Below are 22,612 nucleotides of genomic sequence, written 5' to 3' on the forward strand. Positions count from 1 at the left end.
TTCCTGGCCAGCTGCTCAAACACTTCCATTTTAAATCACCACTGGGTCAGCGCCTGACATCAGGCACTTTCACCGGCACAGGAAGCAAATCGAAAGCCCAGATCCCCGCTCGGGGTGGTGGGGGGGGGGCAGAGGAGAGGAGAGTGAGGGGGACACACAGGGCGGGCACACCTCACACACACACACACAGGGCGGGCGTGTTTTACACACACACACACAGGGCGGGCGTGTTTTACACACACACACACAGGGCGGGCGTGTTTTACACACACACACACAGGGCGGGCGTGTTTTACACACACACACACAGGGCGGGCGTGTTTTACACACTCACACACAGGGCGGGCGTGTTTACACACACACACAGGGCGGGCGTGTTTTACACACACACACACAGGGCGGTTGTGTTTTACACACTCACACAGAGTGGATGCCCTGCCTACGAACTCCGTTGTTTTACTGCTGACTGTATGCCCCCATGGGTGAGGAGGTACGATCCCCTCTACGCCCTGTTTGAGGGCGCTGGTATTATGAGGTTCTGAAATGCTCCCTCTCCCCGCACAGTAACATCCCACAACTTCCCACTCCCGGGACCCACACTGAACGGCCAATGCCGGACGGAGGGAGCTGAGTTTACCTGCACAGCCGAAGAATTGGCTCTCGGATCGAAAACTCGCAGCTTCTTATCCTAATAAACAAGGGAAAAATCATTAAGGTAAAGGACAATGGTTTGGTCCACATTTAAAGATACACAGTTAATAAAAACGAAAGCCGTATAATACACTCACCATGAGCAATAAGCAAACAGTCGGGCAAATTGTGCGCTGCCCACAGGACCAGGACAACACCGGCCCCATCGGGGCACAGCATCACTCAATACTCAGAGGCTCGACAGCAGTACCAGGAGATATTAGCGAGAGGGGGGTGGGGGAGTGGGCCCGAGGGGCAGGGGGACTGGGCAGGGGAAGGGGTTGGGTGGGGGGAGGGGGAGGGGGGAATTGGGGGAGGGGAGGGGGAATTGGGGGAGGGGGGAGGGGGGTTGGGGGAGGGGGAGGGGGGGAGGGGATGGGGAGAGGCTTGGGGGAGGGGGTGGGGGGGAGGGGTTTGGGGGTGGGGGGAGGGGTTTGGGGGGGGTGGGGAGGGGGTTTGGGGGGGGTGGGGAGGGGTTTGGGGGGGTGGGGTGGGTGGAGGGGTTTGGGGGGAGGGGTTTGGGGGGGAGGGGTTTGGGGGGGAGGGTTTGGGGGGGGAGGGGTTTGGGGGAGGGGTTGGGGGGAGGGGTTTGGGGGTGGGGTTTGGGGGGTAGGGGTTGGGGGGAGGGGTTTTGGGGGGGAGGGGTTTGGGGGGGAGGGGTTTGGGGGTGGGGGGAGGGGTTTGGGGAGGGGGAATTCCCTGGCTTTGGCGCACTCCCCCGAGAGGCGGGGAACGCGCTCCATCTAGTGGCCGGTTTTGGCTGTGACCCGATGCTGTCGATCAGCTCACCCCGCCCTCTGCTGTCCAAAGACGGCAGCACACGCTTAAAAATGGCAATTCTTTTGAACAAGTGGCACTCGATCTGTAATATCGGGACACTCAGCACGCCCTGCATTCACAGTCTTAAAACCAACTCATTCAGATTTTACTGTCTTGAGTCAGAACAGAAAATGCTGCAAATACACACAAGTAATTTTTGGGGTGTAGTCACTTTTGTAATGTAGGAAACACGGCAGCCAATCTGCACACAGGAAGGTTCCACAAACAGCAATGAACTAGTGACCAGATTATCTGTTTTAGGTGCTGTTTGAGGGATAAATATGGGCCAGGACACCAGGGAGAACTCCCCTATTCCTCTTCGAATAGTGGCCATGGGATCTTTTACGTGCACCTGAGAAGGCAGACGGGGCCTCGGTTTAACTTCTCATCCGAAAAACGGCACCTCCGACAGTGCAGCACTCCCTCAGTATTGCAGTGGGAGCATCAGCCTCGATATTCTAGGTTCAAGTCTCTGGAGTGGAACCTGAACCCACAAACCTTCTGACTCAGAGGCAAGAGTGCGACCCACTGAGCCACGGCTGACACTGAGACTGGACAGGGTTAGCTGTCGACTGCCGTGTACAACGACCGTAACATATAAACTACAGGCTGCTGCCTGCACCAGTGAGCTTTCAACAACAGCTACAGAGGCACGAGAGGAAGTCGCTAACCGCACGACCACTGGTTGTCGGAGGCAGGGTTTCCACATGCTGCTGGGCTCAGTCACATGTATCTTTTCAAATTTTCATCAAGTCCCTGGAGTGACTTGCCCTGCACTCGCTGACCTCACAAGCTCCAACCCTCCTCTAACTACAGGCCCCAGTAAAATATTTTCCCCTTCCCTTCTTGGAAGGAGCAGATTTGAAGGAACCTGGGAATAATACCGGACTCATCACTGGCGAGGTCTCGATGGTGTGTGCAAGCAGATTAAAAAGCTGGGATATGCAGCCAGGCAGTGTGAGGCTGTACAAGCACTGGTCAGACTGCAGCTGGTGCAGAGTCACCATGCTGCGTAGGGGATGTACAAGCACTGGGAGGAGTGCAGAGGGGAGATACAGCAACTTGCATTTATATCATGCTTCTAATTTTTTTTGTTATTCGTTCATGGGATGTGGGCGTCGCTGGCGAGGCCGGCATTTATTGCCCATTCATAATTGCACTTGAGAAGGTGGTGGTGAGCCGCCTTCTTGAACCGCTGCAGTCCGTGTGGTGACGGTTCTCCCACAGTGCTGTTAGGAAGGAAATTCCAGGATTTTAATGTAGCAAAACGTCCCAAGGCACTTCACTGGAGCTTTAATCAGATAAAATTTGTCACCAAGCCACATAAGGAGAGATTAGGACAAACAGGTGGGTTTTAAGGAGCATCTTAAAGGAGGAGAGAGGCGGAGAGGTTTAGGCAGGGAATTCCAGAGCTTAGGGCCGAGGCAGCTGAAGGCACGGCTGTCAATGGTGGAGCGAAGAAAACCGAGGTTGCTCAAGAGACCAGAATTAGAGGAACGCAGAGATCTTGAAAGATTGTAGGGCCGGAGGAGGTTACAGAGATAGGGAGGGGGTGAGGCCACAGAGGGATTTGAAAACAAGGATGAGAATTTTGAAATCAAGGTCGTTGCTGGACCAGGAGCCAATGTAGGTCAGTGAGCACAGGGGGTGATGGGTGAACGGGACTTGGTGAGAGTTAGGATACGGGCAGCAGAGTAAGAATCGTCCCAGGTGGGAGGTGCAGTATGAGCAACCTCAATCTCTACAATCCAGAGAAAGGACAGTGAAGGCAGACCTCAGTTTAGTCCACAACCATTAAATGGCTAATAAGTGAAGTAAACCCCGAGTATTACTTCAAAATAAGGCAAGAGACTCGGATCAGACAAACATAACCCGAGTGTAAAATAAACCCGTATCAGAGACAAGACCAGGCGGGTTTCACACAAAGGGTTCCAAACATCTGGAATAATCTGCCTCTCAGAATAACAAGAGAGGACAGTGTTGCTGCCCATAGACATTGTCCTGACCAGGGTAGATTCACAGAAGGCAGGGAATGGCCAAATATCAGTGTCTGACAGGGACCTTTTGAAGGACTGAAGGAAGATGTTCCACTACAACCCCATAACTCTTTGGAGGGGGCACTTGGTAAACCACAGCTGCAGGTCACCAATGCTTCAGGGAAATCACCCAAACAGTCAGAAAAACACCTTCTAAACAGTGGCAGGTAAACTGGGTCCAGTTTCATTACCACAAAACTAAGACCACTCATGGCCTCAGAAGAAAAATGTCGGAGCACATGAACAACGCCCCATTGCTTAGACTGAAGGGAGCTTTACTCTGTATCTAACCCCCTGTACCTGCCCTGGGAGTGTTTGATGGGACAGTGTAGAGGGAGCTTTACTCTGTATCTAACCCTGTACCTGCCCTGGGAGTGTTTGATGGGACAGTGTAGAGGGAGCTTTACTCTGGATCTAATCCTTGGGTGTGCCTGATTCCTGGAACATGTTCTGTTCTCCAGCATGGAAGGTCACTCAACTGCTGCCTAAACTGGCAAAGAAAACATGAGAAGGACGTCATAATAGCCTTAAGCAACTGACTTGTGGCTACAGACACAGCTCACAGCAACTTCAGAAATGCTTAGTGATGAGAGATAGAGATATCATGCGGTATTTATCCATCTCTCTCTCTCTCTCTCTCATCAGCGACACTTACTTTACTGGATGATCCCAGGAGGCAGCCATCTTTCTTCCAAGTCAAGCTCTGGATTTGGTCCCCATGATCTTCAAGAGCTATGAGTGAAGACAAGACTGAGTGAGGAGCAGATCTACTGGGTTTACTTCAAACAAGGCATGAGATGAGAGGGAAGTGGTTCAAGAGGCAGAGCAAGACTGAGTTGCAAGGCAAGGAGATGAAGGGGGCAACACTGAGGTACTAGACGGGGAATGGTTGGAGACAAGAAGGGGAAGGGGTTTACACTATCGTGCTAACACTTGAACGATTCAACTGACTATAAATTGGGAGTAGGTCCAAAAGGCTTGACAAGGTGTCAGCCGTTGCTCAGTGAGTCGCTCTCTCGCCTCGGAGTCAGAAGGTCATGGGTTCGAGTCCCACTCCAGAGACTTGAACCCATAATCCAGGCCGACACTCCCAGTGCAGTACTGAGGGAGTGCTGCACTGTCGGAGGTGCCGTCTTTTGGATGAGACGTTAAACCGAGGTCCCGTCTCCCCTCTCAGGTGGACATAAAAGATCCTGTGGCCACTCTTCGATGAAGAGCAGGGGAGTTCTCCCTGGTGTCGTGGCCAATATTTATCCCTCACCCAACATGACGAGAAAACAGATTATCGAGTGATTCATTTCTTTTTCATTCTCGTGATGTGGGCGTCAGTCCCTGGCAAGGCCGGCATTTATTGCCCATCCCTACTCGCCCTGAGAAGGGGGTGGATCATCTGCTTGAACCACTATTTGAGTGTCTTGCGAGGCCACTTCAGAGCAGTTAGGAGTCAACCACGCTGGTGTGGGGTCTGGAGTCACATATAGGACGGCAGGGTTCCTTCCCTAAAGGACATTAGTGAACCAGATGGGTTTTTACAACAATCCGACAGCTTCATGGTCACTTTGACTGAGACCAAGTTTTTGTGGGATCTTGCTGTGCATAAATGAGCTGTTGCATTTCCGATATTGCAACAGCGACCACACGTCAAAGGGTATTGGCTGTAAAGTACTTCGGGACATCCTGAGGTCGCGAGCGACAGAATATAAACGCTGGATCTATTTTCTATACCGCAGCAGGAGCTGAACGTTCTCTCAAATCTCACCCGTAAAAGCCTTCTGTTGAGTCAGATCCCATATTTTGACCGTATTCCCAGCTCCACTTGCTAACACTCCATCTGCAGAAGGATGAAACAGCACACACTCGACCCTTGTGGTCTCAGGTCCCAGCGTGACGTTCTGTGCAGACGATACCTGCTCAACAGAGCCCGGCAATCGCCACAGCTTCACCTGACCATCAGAAACATTCAGTCAATCAAACAGAAGCATTTCCTTTCATTTTTCAGCCAATACACAGCGGCCCATGGTGATGTCGGGCCCCACATGTCACCACATCCTGCAGCACTTCCCCTCCCCGTGGAACTTCTTCCCCTCCCCTCGCGTCTTGTCCTTCCAAGAATGGCGTCTTACCGTTTCATCGGCTGAACACGTTGCCAGCAAACCATCGTCAAATGGCGAGAAATCAAAATCAGTCACCAGATCTGTAAGAAGAAAGGAACCAGTCAGCGCCGACACTAAATATCTCACCAATATCACCAGTCAGTGCCGACACTAAATATCTCACCGATATCACCAGTCAGTGCCGACACTAAATATCTCACCGATATCACCAGTCAGTGCCGACACTAAATATCTCACCGATATCACCAGTCAGTGCCGACACTAAATATCTCACTGATATCACCAGTCAGTGCCGACACTAAACATCTCACCGATATCACCAGTCAGTGCCGACACTAAATATCTCACCAATCTCACCAGTCAGTGCCGACACTAAACATCTCACCAATCTCACCAGTCAGTGCCGACACTAAATATCTCACCAAAATCACCAGTCAGTGCCGACACTAAATATCTCACCGATATCACCAGTCAGTGCCGACACTAAATATCTCACCGATATCACCAGTCAGTGCCGACACTAAATATCTCACCGATATCACCAGTCAGTGCCGACACTAAATATCTCACCGATATCACCAGTCAGCGCCGACACTAAATATCTCACCGATATCACCAGTCAGTGCCGACACGAAATATCTCACCAATCTCACCAGTCAGCGCCGACACTAAATATCTCACCGATATCACCAGTCAGTGCCGACACTAAATATCTCACCGATATCACCAGTCAGTGCCGACACTAAATATCTCACCGATATCACCAGTCAGTGCCGACACTAAATATCTCACTGATATCACCAGTCAGTGCCGACACTAAATATCTCACCGATATCACCAGTCAGCGCAGACACTAAATATCTCACCAATATCACCAGTCAGTGCCGACACTAAATATCTCACCGAAATCACCAGTCAGTGCCGACACTAAATATCTCACCGATATCACCAGTCAGCGCCGACACTAAATATCTCACCGATATCACCAGTCAGCGCCGACACTAAATATCTCACCGATATGACCAGTTAGTGCCGACACTAAATATCTCACCAATATCACCAGTCAGCGCCGACACTAAATATCTCACCAATATCACCAGTCAGTGCCGACACTAAATATCTCACCAATATCACCAGTCAGTGCCGACACTAAACATCTCACCAATATCACCAGTCAGTGCCGACACTAAATATCTCACCAATATCACCAGTCAGTGCCGACACTAAACATCTCACCAATATCACCAGTCAGTGCCGACACTAAATATCTCACCGATATCACCAGTCAGCGCCGACACTAAATATCTCACCGATATCACCAGTCAGCGCCGACACTAAACATCTCACCAATATCACCAGTCAGTGCCGACACTAAATATCTCACCGATATCACCAGTCAGCGCCGACACTAAATATCTCACCGATATCACCAGTCAGCGCAGACACTAAATATCTCACCGATCTCACCAGTCAGTGCCGACACTAAATATCTCACCAATCTCACCAGTCAGTGCCGACACTAAATATCTCACTGATATCACCAGTCAGTGCCGACACTAAATATCTCACCGATATCACCAGTCAGTGCCGACACTAAATATCTCACCAATATCACCAGTCAGTGCCGACACTAAATATCTCACCGAAATCACCAGTCAGTGCCGACACTAAATATCTCACTGATATCACCAGTCAGTGCCGACACTAAATATCTCACCGAAATCACCAGTCAGTGCCGACACTAAATATCTCACCGATATCACCAGTCAGCGCCGACACTAAATATCTCACCGATATGACCAGTTAGTGCCGACACTAAATATCTCACCAATATCACCAGTCAGTGCCGACACTAAATATCTCACCAATATCACCAGTCAGTGCCGACACTAAACATCTCACCAATATCACCAGTCAGTGCCGACACTAAATATCTCACCAATATCACCAGTCAGTGCCGACACTAAACATCTCACCAATATCACCAGTTCGTGCCGACACTAAATATCTCACCGATATCAGCAGTCAGTGCCGATACTAAACATCTCACCAATATCACCAGTTCGTGCCGACACTAAATATCTCACCAATATCACCAGTCAGTGCCGACACTAAATATCTCACCGATATCAGCAGTCAGTGCCGACACTAAATATCTCACCGATATCACCAGTCAGTGCCGACACTAAATATCTCACCGATATCACCAGTCAGTGCCGACACTAAATATCTCACCAGTTAGTGCCGACACTAAATATCTCACCAATCTCACCAGTCAGTGCCGACACTAAACACCTCACCGATACCACCAGTCAGTGCCGACACTAAATATCTCACCAATCTCACCAGTCAGTGCCGACACTAAACACCTCACCGATATCACCAGTCAGTGACGACACTAAATATCTCACCAATATCACCAGTCAGTGACGACACTAAATATCTCACCAATCTCACCAGTCAGTGCCGACACTCTGCATTCACCAATATCACCAGTCAGTGCCGACACTAAACATCTCACCGATACCACCAGTCAGTGCCGACACTAAATATCTCACCAATATCACCAGTCAGTGCCGACACTCTGCATTCACCAATATCACCAGTCAGTGCCGACACTAAATATCTCACCATTATCACCAGTCAGTGCCGACACTTTGCGTTCACCAATATCACCAGTCAGTGCCGACACTCTGTGTTCACCAATATCACAAGTCAGTGCCGACACTCTGCGTTCACCAGTATCACCAGTCAGTGTCGACACTCTGCGTTCACCAGTATCACCAGTCAGTGCCGACACTCCGCGTTCACCAATATCACCAGTCAGTGTCGACACTCTGCGTTCACCAGTATCACCAGTCAGTGCCGACACTCCGCGTTCACCAATATCACCAGTCAGTGCCGACACTCTGTGTTCACCAATATCACCAGTCAGTGTCGACACTCTGCGTTCACCAGTATCACCAGTCAGTGCCGACACTCTGTGCTCACCAATATCACCAGTCAGTGCCGACACTCTGCGTTCACCAATACCACCAGTCAGTGCCGACACTCTGCGTTCACCAGTATCACCAGTCAGTGTCGACACTCCGCGTTCACCAATATCACCAGTCAGTGCCGACACTCTGCGTTCACCAGTATCACCAGTCAGTGTCGACACTCCGCGTTCACCATTATCACCAGTCAGTGCCGACACTCTGCGTTCACCAGTATCACCAGTCAGTGCCGACACTCTGCGTTCACCAGTATCACCAGTCAGTGTCGACACTCCGCATTCACCAATATCACCAGTCAGTGCCGACACTCTGCGTTCACCAGTATCACCAGTCAGTGTCGACACTCTGCGTTCACCAATATCACCAGTCAGTGCCGACACTCTGCGTTCACCAGTATCACCAGTCAGTGTCGACACTCTGCGTTCACCAATATCACCAGTCAGTGCCGACACTCTGCATTCACCAGTATCACCAGTCAGTGCCGACACTCTGCGTTCACCAATATCACCAGTCAGTGCCGACACTCTGCGTTCACCAGTATCACCAGTCAGTGCCGACACTCTGCATTCACCAGTATCACCAGTCAGTGCCGACACTCTGCGTTCACCAGTATCACCAGTCAGTGCCGACACTCTGCGTTCACCAACAATAATTTCCTTCTCATGTCTGGGTCTGTTGTAGATGAATTGGAAGAGATTGATCACTGTGATTAGTCAACAATCCATTATTGAATCGTGTCATTACCAGGATGGTCGAAGGCAAACCTGACAGTCTTAGGAATTGCCACATGAAAAAAGACCAATCAGCACCAATCCAGCAGGAACTCAGTGCCAGCAGCGTGCGCTGAGGGAGGGAAACAAGGCTGAGTGTGGTCACACTGCTGAACACTCGTCCCCCCCCGTCCACCATCGAGCCAGATTTAGCAGTGTGAACACACGGTGTCCTCGCACCGACAGATCTCCTAATATCCGAATAGATAAGGGCGGAGATACAAGAGGCCGTCAGTGAAGTGTGGACAGACAGACACAGGCCGTTCCCACGGAGCACGCGTGTTCATTCACTGCACCCCAGTGAACAGCCGAGGTGCTGGACAAGATCGCACACCTGGTTCCTGAGCCCACTTCTCTCACTTACCTGCATGACACTGAAGTTCTGCCACCTGCCGTTTATCCTGGTTCCCATTTTCCAAGGACAGTATTCCGAGACTCCCTCCTCCTGCATGAAACAGCAGAGTGACTTTAGAATACAGGCCATTCACTGTGTAACACTGACTCTCAGCAGGTCATCGCACAGACTTGGAACTATAGATCTGGCGATGGAGGCTTCTGATCAACTAAACTCCGATTAGTGCAACAAATGAAATTTATCCAAACACTAATTTGCTTCTTATTTGTATTCATTTGCTGCAGTATCAATTAATCCCGGCCCCCCCCCAATCATTGCCCTGCCCGCTGTTTTGAGTGAATTAACCGTTGCCGGTCTATTGATTTTCTCCCCGTCAAACTATCCTCCCCGACACCGCCCCCTCTCGCTGGGGTCTCAGTCCCCGACACCGCCCCCTCTCGCTGGGGTCTCAGTCCCCGACACCGCCCCCTCTCGCTGGGGTCTCAGTCCCCGACACCGCCCCCTCTCGCTGGGGTCTCAGTCCCCGACACCGCCCCCTCTCGCTGGGGTCTCAGTCCCCGACACCGCCCCCTCTCGCTGGGGTCTCAGTCCCCGACACCGCCCCCTCTCGCTGGGGTCTCAGTCCCCGACACCGCCCCCTCTCGCTGGGGTCTCAGTCCCCGACACCGCCCCCTCTCGCTGGGGTCTCAGTCCCCGACACCGCCCCCTCTCGCTGGGGTCTCAGTCCCCGACACCGCCCCCTCTCGCTGGGGTCTCAGTCCCCGACACCGCCCCCTCTCGCTGGGGTCTCAGTCCCCGACACCGCCCCCTCTCGCTGGGGTCTCAGTCCCCGACACCGCCCCCTCTCGCTGGGGTCTCAGTCCCCGACTCCGCCCCCTCTCGCTGGGGTCACTGGGAACTTAGGAATGGGAGGAGGCCATTCAGCCCTGCGAGCCTGTTCCGTCATTCTGATCTGTACCTCAGCTCTTGATCCCCTGATTTCTTTACCCAACATAAATCTAATAATCTGTCTTGAATCAACATTTCAATTGACTCCCTCGTGAGGGCGAAGAGTGTTCCCGATTTCCCCCTTGCGTGAAAAAGTACTTCCTGACATCACTCCTGAACGGCCTGGCTCTAATTTTCAGAGTGCAGATTGTGATCAGGGGCAGGAATCGGGGCTGAAGTCTCTTTCCCCAGAGCGCTGTGGCCATTTGCAGCCCCGAGGTGAGACCAGTGAACACGGTCCAGCCCGAGGGCCCTCCCTGGGACGGCCTGCTCTGTACAGCAGGTGATCCCTCCCCTTCCTCGGCCAATGGGAGAGCTTCACCTTCACTAAAGTGCAGAATATCCGTCACTCAGTCTGGCCCCTTTCTTGCTCTTACCCGGGCTGTCTGTGTTGAAGGCGATGAAGGCACAGCTCGATTTGATGTGATTTCCACAGGAGACAGCAGAGCCTGCTCTGATGTCACTGATCCAGTCCTGCAGAGGCAAAAAGAAAGATTTTCACTGCTGTGTACAGAAGCTGCGTGTCCCTCATTTATTATTTCTTCTTCCCAGAAGCGGTAAGCAGCAGAGAACTAAGTTCCCAGCCCGACCTCATGACCGGGGCTGTGTGTGTCCCCAATCTCACCAATCCTCTCTCTCTCCCCCCCACGGCTTTGCAAACCTTCATAGAACAGGACCAGGAGGCCAGTCGGCCCATCGTGCCTGTGCTGGCTTCTCCGCGTCGCTGCCAAGGCTCTGCGATTGCCCGTTCTGTTCCCATGAACTGGGCGGCCTTAAAGAGGAAAGCAAGTAACAAGGAAAGCCACTTGTCCGACGAGCCCACCCGCCTCCACAGACCCGGGGACTTACACTCCCAAACTCCACTTCACTCATATTGTCTCCCAAGGAAAAGTTCTGCAAAATTTCCTCGCACCACACAGAAGTAATCTGAGCCCAACTCCAGGACGCTTAAATCTTACAACCTGCGACATGCCTTTGAACTGTCCCAAATTAATGTGTACAATTCTGCTAGTCACACTTTGAAAGGGACTTGCAGGCATTATAAAGGGCGCAGATATTGAAAGAACATGCATTTATATAGCACCTTTCACCACCTCAGGACGTCCCAAAGCGCTTTACAGCCAATGAAGTAAGTTTTGAAGCGTCGTCACTGTAGGAAATGCTGCATGCAATTTGCGCACAGCAAGATCCCACAAACAGCAATGAGATAATGACCAGATAATCTGTTTTAGTGATGTTGCTTGAGGGATAAACATTGGCCAGGACACCGGGGAGAACTCCCCTGCTCTTCTTGGAAATAGTGGCCGTGGGATCTTTTATATCCACCTGAGGGGGCAGACAGGGCCTCGGTATTTTCTTCATTTGTTCATGGGATGTGGGCATCGCTGGCAAGGCCAGCATTTATTGCCCATCCCTGATTGCCCTTGAGAAGGTGGTGGTGAGCCGCCTTCTTGAACCGCTGCAGTCCATGTGGTGAAGGTTCTCCCACAGTGCTGTTAGGAAGGGAGTTCCAGGATTTTGACCCAGCGACAATGAAGGAACGGCGATATATTTCCAAGTCGGGATGGTGTGTGACTTGGAAGGGAACATGCAGGTGGTGTCGTTCCCATGTGCCTGCTGCCCTTGTCCTTCTAGGTGGTAGAGGTCGCGGGTTTGGGAGGTGCTGTCGAAGAAGCTTTGGCGAGTTGCTGCAGTGCATCCTGTGGATGGTACACACTGCAGCCACTGTGCGCCGGTGGTGAAGGGAGTGAATATTTAGGGTGGTGGATGGGGTGCCAATCAAGCGGGCTGCTTTGTCCTGGATGGTGTCGAGCTTCTTGAGTGTTGTTGGAGCTGCACTCATCCAGGCAAGTGGAGAGTATTCCATCACACTGCTGACTTGTGCCTTGTAGATGGTGGAAAGGCTTTGGGGAGTCAGGAGGTGAGTCACTCGCCACAGAATACCCAGCCTCTGACCTGCTCTTGTAGCCACAGTATTTATATGGCTGGTCCAGTTAAGTTTCTGGTCAATGGTGACCCCCAGGATGTTGATGGTGGGGGCTTCGGCGATGGTAATGCCGTTGAATGTCAAGGGGAGGTGATTAGACTCTCTCTTGTTGGAGATGGTCATTGCCTGGCACTTGTCTGGCGTGAATGTTACTTGCCACTTATCAGCCCAAGCCTGGATGTTGTCCAGGTCTTGCTGCATGCAGGCACGGACTGCGTCATTATCTGAGGGGTTGCGAATGGAACTGAACACTGTGCAATCATCAGCGAACATCCCCATTTCTGACCTTATGATGGAGGGAAGGTCATTGATGAAGCAGCTAAAGATGGTTGGGCCTAGGACACTGTCCTGAGGAACTCCAGCAGCAATGTCCTGGGGCTGAGTTGATTGGCCTCCAACAACCACTACCATCTTCCTTTGTGCTAGGTATGACTCCAGCCACTGGAGAGTTTTCCCCCTGATTCCCATTGACTTCAATTTCACTCGCGCTCCTTGGTGCCACACTCGGTCAAATGCTGCCTTGATGTCAAGGGCAGTCACTCTCACCTCACCTCTGGAATTCAGCTCTTTTGTCCATGTTTGGACCAAGGCTGTAATGAGGTCTGGAGCCGAGTGGTCCTGGCGGAACCCAAACTGAGCATCAGTGAGCAGGTTATTGGTGAGTAAGTGCCACTTGATAGCACTGTCGACGACACCTTCCATCACTTTGCTGATGATTGAGAGTAGACTGATGGGGCGGTAATTGGCCGGATTGGATTTGTCCTGCTTTTTGTGGACAGGACATACCTGGGCAATTTTCCAAATTGTCGGGTAGATGCCAGTGTTGTAGCTGTACTGGAACAGTTTGGCTAGAGGCGCAGCTAGTTCTGCAGCACAAGTCTTCAGCACTACAGCCGGGATGTTGTCGGGGCCCTTAGCCTTTGCTGTATCCAGTGCACTCAGCCGTTTCTTGATATCACGTGGAGTGAATCAAATTGGCTGAAGACTAGCTTCCGTGATGGTGGGGATATCGGGAGGAGACTGAGATGGATCATCCACTCGGCACTTCTGGCTGAAGACGGTTGCAAACACTTCAGCCTTGTCTTTTACACTCATGTGCTGGACTCTGCCATCATTGAGGATGGGGATGTTTGCAGAGCCTCCTCCTCCAGTTAGTTGTTTAATTGTCCACCACCATTCACGACTGGATGTGGCAGGACTGCAGAGCTTTGATCTGATCCGTTGGTTGTGGAATCGCTTAGTTCTGTCTATAGCATGTCGCTTCCTCTGTTTAGCATGCATGTAGTCCTGAGTTGTAGCTTCACCAGGTTGGCACCTCATTTTTAGGTACGCCTGGTGCTGCTCCTGGCATGCTCTTCTACACTCCTCATTGAACCAGGGTTGATCCCCTGGCTTATTGGTAATGGTAGAGTGAGGAATATACTGGGCCATGAGGTTACAGATTGTGCTGGAATACAATTCTGCTGCTGCTGATGGCCCACAGCGCCTCATGGATGCCCAGTTTTGAGCTGCTAGATCTGTTCTGAATCTATCCCATTTAGCACGGTGGTAGTGCCACATAACATGTTGGATGGTGTCCTCAGTGCGAAGACGGGACTTCGTCTCCACGAGGACTGTGCGGTGGTCACTCCGACCAATACTGTCATGGACAGATGCATCCGCGACAGGTAGATTGGTGAGGACGAGGTCAAGTAAGTTTTTCCCTCATGTTGGTTCGCTCACCACCTGCCGCAGGCCCAGTTTAGCAGCTATGTCCTTCAGGACTCGGCCAACTCGGTCAGTAGTGGTGCTACCGAGCCACTCTTGGTGATGGACATTGAAGTCCCCCACCCAGAGTACATTCTGTGCCCTTGCTACCCTCAGTGCTTCCTCCAAGTGGTGCTCAACAGGAGGAGGACTGATTCATCAGCTGAGGGAGGGCAGTAGGTGGTAATCAGCAGGAGGTTTCCTTGTCCATGTTTGACCTCCGAAAGATGGCATCTGCGACAGTGCAGCACTCCCTCAGTGCAGCACTGAGTTATCAACCTGGATAATGTGCTCAAGTCTCTGTCGTGGGACTTGAACCCACAACCTCCTGCCTCAAGAGACGAGAGTGCTGCCCACTGAGCCTTGACTCAGTCTTTAATACTGGCACCATATCCATTCACTGCCCGAGACTGTCCACAATTGTCACCTTAATCAAATACTTTGACTTTTATAGTGCTTTTCACAGATGGGAAACTAAAGGAGGGGAGACCTGAGGTACTCGGCGGAGATTTAATAGAGGGGTGAATGGGGAATCAACAACGAAGGATCATCAATTAAACATTCATTGCCGAGAGAGTGATCTCATTGCTGTTTGTGGGATCTTGCTGTGCGCAAATTGGCTGCTGAGTTTCCTACATTAAAACAGCGACTACACTTCAAAAGTACTTCATTGGCTGGAAAGCGCTTTGGAACGTCGAGGTTGTGAAAGGCGTTAGAGAAATGCAAATCTATCTTTCCTCCTTTTTTCTCTTTCAAATGAGATACTAACAGTGTGAGGAGGCTGGAATTCTCCTCACAGGCGAGGAGCTGCAAGTCGGAACAGGTTTCTTATTAATCAATTGAGATGAAGAGCCAAGACCCAGGCAGGAGGAGACAAGTACAAAATATTTAAACTAGAATGGCAGGGGGATGGGAACCTGAGCAGGGAGACAGAGGAGGGGGAAACAAGGACAGAAACAAAAGACAGAAAGGGAAGAAGCAATAGTGGAAGGCAGAGAAAACAAGAGCGAAAAACAATTAGGGCCATAGTGCAAAATAAAACTAAGATGACTAGCAATCTTAAAAAGACAAGTCTAAAGGCATTGTGTCTTAATGCGTGGAGCATTCGCAATAAGCTAGATGAATTAACAGCGCAGATAGATATTAACGGTTATGATATAGTTGCGATTACGGAGACATGGCTGCAGGGTGACCAAGGATCGGAACTGAACATCCAGGGATATTCAATATTTAGGAAGGACAGACAAAAAGGGAAAGGAGGTGGGGTAGCGTTGTTAGTAAAGGAGGAAATCAATGCAATTGTGAGGAAGGATTTTTGCTCGGAAAATCACGATGTGGAATCTGTATGGGTGGAGCTAAGAAACACCAAGGGGCAGAAAACGTTGGTGGGGGTTGTCTATAGGCCCCCAAACAGTAGTGGAGATGTAGGGGAGGGCATTAAACAGGAAATTAGAGACGCATGCAAAAAGGATAAAATTATAATCATGGGTGAGTTTAATCTACATATAGATTGGTCAAACCAAATTAGCAATAATACTGTGGGGGAGGAATTCCTGGAGTGTGTACGTGATGGTTTTGTAAACCAATACGTTGAGGAACTAACTGGGGAACAGGCGATCCTAGACTGGGTATTGTGCAATGAGAAAGGATTAATTAACAATCTTGTTGTGCGGGGTCCCTTAGGGAAGAGCGACCATAACATGATAGAATTCCTTATTAAGGTGGAGAGCAAAGTAGTTGAATCCAAAACTAGGGTCCTGAATCTAAATAAAGGAAATTACGAAAGTATGAGGTGTGAGTTGGCTATGATAGATTGGAGAACTTTACTAAAAGGGATGACGGTGGATAGGCAATGGCTAATATTTAAAGAAGGTGTGCAGGAATTACAACAATTATTTATTCCTGTCTGGCGCAAAAATAAAACAGGAAAGGTGGCTCAACTGCGGCTTACAAAAGAAATTAGGGATAGTATTAGATCCAAAAAGGAGGCATATAAAATTGCCAGAAAAAGCAGCAAGCCTGAGGATTGGGAGCAGTTCAGAATTCAGCAAAGGAGGACAAAGAGATTGATTAAGAGGGGAAAAATAGAGTATGAGAGTAAACAAGCAGGGAACATAAAAACTGACTGTAAAAGCTTCCATAAAAAGATTAGTGAAAACAAATTTAGGTCCTTTACAGTCAGAAATGGGGGAAATTATAATGGGGAACAAAGAAATGGCAGAACAATTAAACACATGCTTTGGTTCTGTCTTCACAAAGGAGGACACAAATAGCCTGCCAGAAATGTTAGGGAACCAAGGGTCTAGTGAGAGGGAGGAACTGAAGGAAATCAGTATTAGTAAAAAAAAGTGCGAGGGAAATTAATGGGGCTAAAGGCTGACAAATCCCCAGGGCCTGATAATCTACATCCCAGAGTACTAAAGGAAGTGGCCCTGGAAATAGTGGATGCATTGGTGATCATCTTCCAAAATTCTATAGACTCTGGAACAGTTCCTACAGATTGGAGGGTGGCAAATGTAACCCCACTATTTAAAAAAGGGAGAGAAAAAACAGAGAATTATAGACCAGTTAGCCTAACATCAGTAGTGGGGAAAATGCTAGAGTCTATTATAAAAGATGTGATAACAGAACACTTGGAGGGCATTAACAGGATTGGACAAAGTCAGCATGGGTTTATGAAAGGGAAATCATGCTTAACAAATCTACTGGAGTTTTTTGAGGATGTAACTAGTAGAATAGATAGGGGAGAACCAGTGGATGTGGTGTATTTGGATTTTCAGAAGGCTTTTGATAAGGTCCCACTCAGGATGTTAGTGTGCAAAATTAAAGCACATGGGATTGGGGGGAATATACTGGCATGGATTGAGAATTGGTTGACAGACAGGAAACAGAGAGTGGGAATAAACGGGTCTTTTTCCGGTTTTTCTTTTTATTCGTTCATGGGATGTGGGCGTCGCTGGTGAGGCCGGCATTTATTGCCCATCCCTAATTGCCCTTGAGAAGGTGGTGGTGAGCTGCCTTCTTGAACCGCTGCAGTCCGTGTGGTGAAGGTTCTCCCACAGTGCTGTTAGGAAGGGAGTTCCAGGATTTTGACCCAGCGACGATGAAGGAACGGTGATATATTTCCAAGTCGGGATGGTGTGTGACTTGGAGGGGGACGTGCAGGTGGTGGTGTTCCCATGTGCCTGCTGCTCTTGTCCTTCTAGGTGGTAGAAGTCGCAGGTTTAGGAGGTGCCTTGGTGAGTTGCTGCAGTGCATCCTGTGGATGGTACACACTGCAGCCACAGTGCGCCGGTGGTGAAGGGAGTGAATGTTTAGGGTGGTGGATGGGGTGCCAATCAAGCAGGCTGCTTTGTCCTGGATGGTGTCGAGCTTCTTGAGTGTTGTTGGAGCTGCACTCATCCAGGCAAGTGGAGAGTATTCCATCACACTGCTGACTTGTGCCTTGTAGATGGTGGAAAGGCTTTGGGGAGTCAGGAGGTGAGTCACTCGCCGTAGAATACCCAGCCTCTGACCTGCTCTTGTAGCCACAGTATTTATGTGGCTGGTCCAGTTAAGTTTCCGGTCAATAATGACCCCCAGGACGTTGATGGTGCGGAATTCGGTGATGATAATGCCGTTGAATGACTGCTTCATTATCTGAGGGGTTGCGAATGGAACTGAACACTGTGCAATCATCAGTGAACATCCCCATTTCTGACCTTATGATGGAGGGAAGGTGGCAGGCAGTGACTAGTGTGGTACCACAGGGATCTGTCTTGGGGCCCCAGCTATTCACAATATTTATTAACGACTTAGATGAAGACACAAAGATTGGTGGCATTGTAAGCAGTGTAGATGAAAACATAAAATTACAAAGTGGTATTGATAGATTAGATGAATGGGCAAAACTGTGGCAAATGGAATTCAATGTAGACGAATGTGAGGTCATCCACTTTGGATCAAAAAAGGATAGAACAGAGTACTTTCTAAATGTTAAAAAGTTAAAAACAGTGGATGTCCAAAGGGACTTAGGGGTTCAGGTACATAGATCATTGAAGTATCATGAACAGGTGCAGAAAATAAGCAATAAGGCGAATGGAATGCTGGCCTTTATATGTAGAGGACTTGAGTACAAGGGGCAGAAGTTATGCTGCAGCTATACAAAACCCTGGTTAGACTGCACCTGGAGTACTGTGAGCAGTTCTGGGCACCGCACCTTCGGAACGACATATTGGCCTTGGAGGGAGTGCAGCGTAGGTTTACTAGAATGATACCCGGACTTCAAGGGTTAAGTTACGAGGAGAGATTACACAAATTGGGGTTGTGTTCTCTGGAGTTTTGAAGGTTAAGGGGTGATCTGATCGAAGTTTATAAGATATTAAGGGGAACGGATAGGGTGGAGAGAGAGAAACTATTTCCGCTGGTTGGGGATTCTAGGAGTAGGGGGCACAGTCTAAAAATTAGAGCCAGACCTTTCAGGAGCGAGATTAGAAAACATTTCTACACACAAAGGGTGGTAGAAGTTTGGAACTCTCTTCTGCAAACGGCAATTGATACTAGCTCAATTGCTAAATTTAAATGTGAGAGAGATAGCTTTTTGGCAACCAAAGGTATTAAGGGATATGGGCCAAAGGCAGGTATATGGAGTTAGACCACAGATCAGCCATGATCTTATCAAATGGCGGAGCAGGCTCGAGGGGCTGAATGGCCTACTCCTGTTCCTATGATTTGGATGAGGGAACTAAATGTAACATTTCCAGTTTGCAGATGACACAAAGCTGGATGTTCCCGATGGCTGGGGAGTCCAGAACCAGGGGTCACAGTCTCAGGATACGGGGTTTGCCATTTAGAACTGAGATGAGGAGAAATTTCTTCACTCAGAGGGTGGTGAACCTGTGGAATTCTCTACCACAGAAGGCAGTGGAGGCCAAGTCATTCGATGTATTCAAGAAGGAGATAGATATATTTCTTAATGCTAAAGGGATCAAGAGAAATGGGGAAAAAGCGGGAACAGGGTACTGAGTTAGAGGATCAGCCATGATCATTTTGAATGGCGGAGCAGGCCCGAAGGGCCGAATGGCCTACTCTTGCTCCTATTTTCTGTGTTTCTATTCCGCATCGTGCTCAGCCCCGGTTCGGTGCAGATATTGCAATTTCCTTCCTGCTGCCTCTGACAGAGAGAAGCAGCAGCAAGAAATCTGCTCCGAGAGGAAGGAAGTGGCCAGGTCTTACAGCAAAGTGGAACTGTGACTTTCAGAAGGAACCGGCCCCAGTGCGGGGTCACAGCACCGGGCAACCAGGACGTGTCCCTGAGGGAGCAGAGAGCCCACGGACCACACTCCCCTGCCCCGGGGGGGGGGCGGAGGGGGGGGGCGGAGGGGGGAGGGGGGAGGGGGGGGCGGAGGGGGGAGGGGGGAGGGGGGGGCGGAGGGGGGAGGGGGGAGGGGGGGGCGGAGGGGGGAGGGGGGAGGGGGGGGAGGAGAGGGGAGAGGGGGGAGGGAGGGGAGAGGAGACGGAGGAAGAGCCCGGGGGGGCGGGGCCCCGGGTCCACAGACTCTCTGTACCGGCCCAGCCCCGGTTTCCGGGCGGGCCGCGGGGTCTCTGTTTCCCCCCCCCCCCGGGCCCCGGGTACTCACCGGTCGGGCCGGGAGCCGCGGCGCCGTGTTCTTGTATTTCGAGGCTCGGAAGCGGTTCATGGTCCCGGTCTGACAGCCGCTCTGTCAGCGATTGCACCGCCTGCCGAAGGGCGGGGCTCGGGGAGCGACTAGCCCAGCCTGCGGCCCGCACCATTACCGCGGCCTCGGGGGGGGGGGGGGACCGGCAACTCGATACCCCCCCGCGCCGAGTGCGCACTCCCGCACCCGCACCGCCCGTCAATCACAGAGGCCCCGCCCACTGCTGGGCGGTACAATCAAAGAGAAACTCAGGGGGATCCGGAGAGCGCTCGGCAACTGTGGCACAGTCCACCGAACAACAAGCGGGACAGCGTGGGCGGGGCCTGAGAGAGAATGGGAGGAGTCAGTGAATGGGAGGGGCCTGAGAGAGAATGGGAGGAGTCAGTGAATGGGAGGGGCCTGAGAGAGAATGGGAGGAGTCAGTGAATGGGAGGGGCCTGAGAGAGAATGGGAGGAGTCAGTGAATGGGAGGGGCCTGAGAGAGAATGGGAGGAGTCAGTGAATGGGAGGGGCCTGAGAGAGAATGGGAGGAGTCAGTGAATGGGAGGGGCCTGAGAGAGAATCGGAGGTGTCAGTGAATGGGAGGGGCCTGTGCATAAATGGGACCAGTCTGGGAGTGAATGGGAGGAGTCTGGATTAGTGGGCGGGGCCTGTGAATGGGAGGGGCCTGGGGCTACAGAACACTGCATAACTGCACATGCACGATTCTGTTTGAATTCCTGCCCTGCACAGGTCTGCCCAGGCTGCTTGTCAATAACAACTTGCATGTCTACAGCGCCTTTAACGTAATAAAACATCCCAAGGCACTTCATAGGAACATTATCAGACAAAAATTGACACCAAGTCCTGTGTCAGGCACCTCTGGCAGTGCGGTAAGCCCTCAGTGTCAGCCTGGATTTTGTGCTCAAGTCTCTGCAGGGAGGCTTGAACCCACAACCTTCTGACTGAGAGGTGAGGGTGTGACCCACTGACACCTTAGCTCATTGGAGAGGTCAAATCCTCATCCATTTCTCCCCCTGCCATGCCCCAGCTGCTGGTGCCCCTTGTTGATGTTTTTGGCCACGATTAAGGATCATGAATCCTGCCATCAAGGTGTTCTAAAGCCGATCCCCAAGCTGAGGTTCCACAAGTGAGGCCCTACTGTCAATTGCGTTAGGAACATAGCAATATTTAGTCCCTCGAGCCTGTTCCGCCATTCAACGAGATCATGGCTGATCTGTGACCTAACTCCATATACCCGCCGTAGCCCTATATCCCTTAATACCTCTGGTTATCAAAAATCTATCAATCTCGGATTTAAAATTAACAATTGAGCTGGCATCAACTGCCATTTGCGGAAGAGAGTTCCAAACTTCTCCCACCCTTTGCGTGTAGAAGTGTTTCCGAACTGCACTCCTGAAAGCCCTGGCTCTAATTTTTAGGCTCTGTCCCCGAGTCCTAGACTCCCCAACCAACGGAAATAGTTTCTCTCTATCTACCCTATCAGTTCCCCTTAATATCTTGAAAACTTTGATCAATTCACCCCTTAATCTTATAAATTCCAGGGAATACAACCCTAGTTTGTGTAATCTCTCCTCGTAATTTAACCCTTGGAGTCCAGGTATCATTCTAGTAAATCTACGCTGCATTCCTCCTTCCTAAGGTGCAGTGCCCAGAACTGAACACAGTTCTCCAGGTGTGGTCTAATGTATATGGCTTTGTATAGCTGTAGCATAACTTCTACCCCCTTGTATTCGAGTCCTCTAGATATAAAGGCCAGCATTCCATTAGCCTTTTTGATTATTTTCTGTAACTGTCCATGACATTTTAATGATCTATGTACATGGATCCCTAAGTCTCTTTGGACCTCCACTGTTTCGAACTTTTCACTATTTAGAAAGTACTCTGATCTATCCTTTATAGGTCCAAAGTGGATGACCTCATACTTGCCTACATTGAAATCCATTTGCCACAGTTTTGCCCATTCGCTTTATCTATTAATATCGCACTCTAATTTTATGCTTCCACCTACACTGCTTACAATGCTACCTATCTTTGTGTCATCAGCAAACTTGAATACATGGCTCTCTATCCCGTCATCTAAGTTGTTAATAAAAACAGTGGATACAGATCCCTGAAGGACACCACTAGTCACATCCTGCAATTTGAGAACCTGCCCATTGTGCCTACTCTCCATCTCCTGCCGCTCAGCCAATTTGCTAAAAAGGTCAATAATTTGCCCTCAATTCCGTGAGCTTCAACTTTAGCTAACAGGCTCTTGTGCTCGCTGACCTACATTGGCTCCCGGTCAGGCAACACCTCAATTTTCAAATTCTCATCCTTGTTTTCAAATCCCTCCATGGCCTCGCCCCTCTGCAACCTCCTCCAGCCCTACAACCCTCTGAGATCTCTGCGCTCCTCCAATTCTGGCCTCTTGCGCATCCCCGATTTCCATCGCTCCACCATTGGCGGCCGT

General features: G+C 50.4%; 1 protein-coding gene across 1 annotated transcript; it reads right to left on the reverse strand.

Moving 5' to 3' along the window:
* Window positions 1-637: 637 nt before the first annotated feature.
* LOC137316297 (coronin-7-like) lies at window positions 638-20,443 on the reverse strand (the record flags this gene model as incomplete). Its single annotated transcript, XM_067980368.1, has 7 exons — window positions 20,119-20,443; window positions 11,145-11,241; window positions 9,790-9,870; window positions 5,669-5,739; window positions 5,305-5,488; window positions 4,201-4,277; window positions 638-688 (listed from the first exon to the last, which is right to left on the reverse strand). Coding segments are annotated over exons 1-7 (621 nt in total), but the record flags the coding sequence as incomplete, so codon positions are not given.
* Between the last annotated feature and the right edge of the window lie 2,169 nt (window positions 20,444-22,612).

This window comes from Heptranchias perlo, unplaced genomic scaffold, assembly GCF_035084215.1.
Source record: "Heptranchias perlo isolate sHepPer1 unplaced genomic scaffold, sHepPer1.hap1 HAP1_SCAFFOLD_585, whole genome shotgun sequence".
NCBI classification, from domain to species: domain Eukaryota; kingdom Metazoa; phylum Chordata; class Chondrichthyes; order Hexanchiformes; family Hexanchidae; genus Heptranchias; species Heptranchias perlo.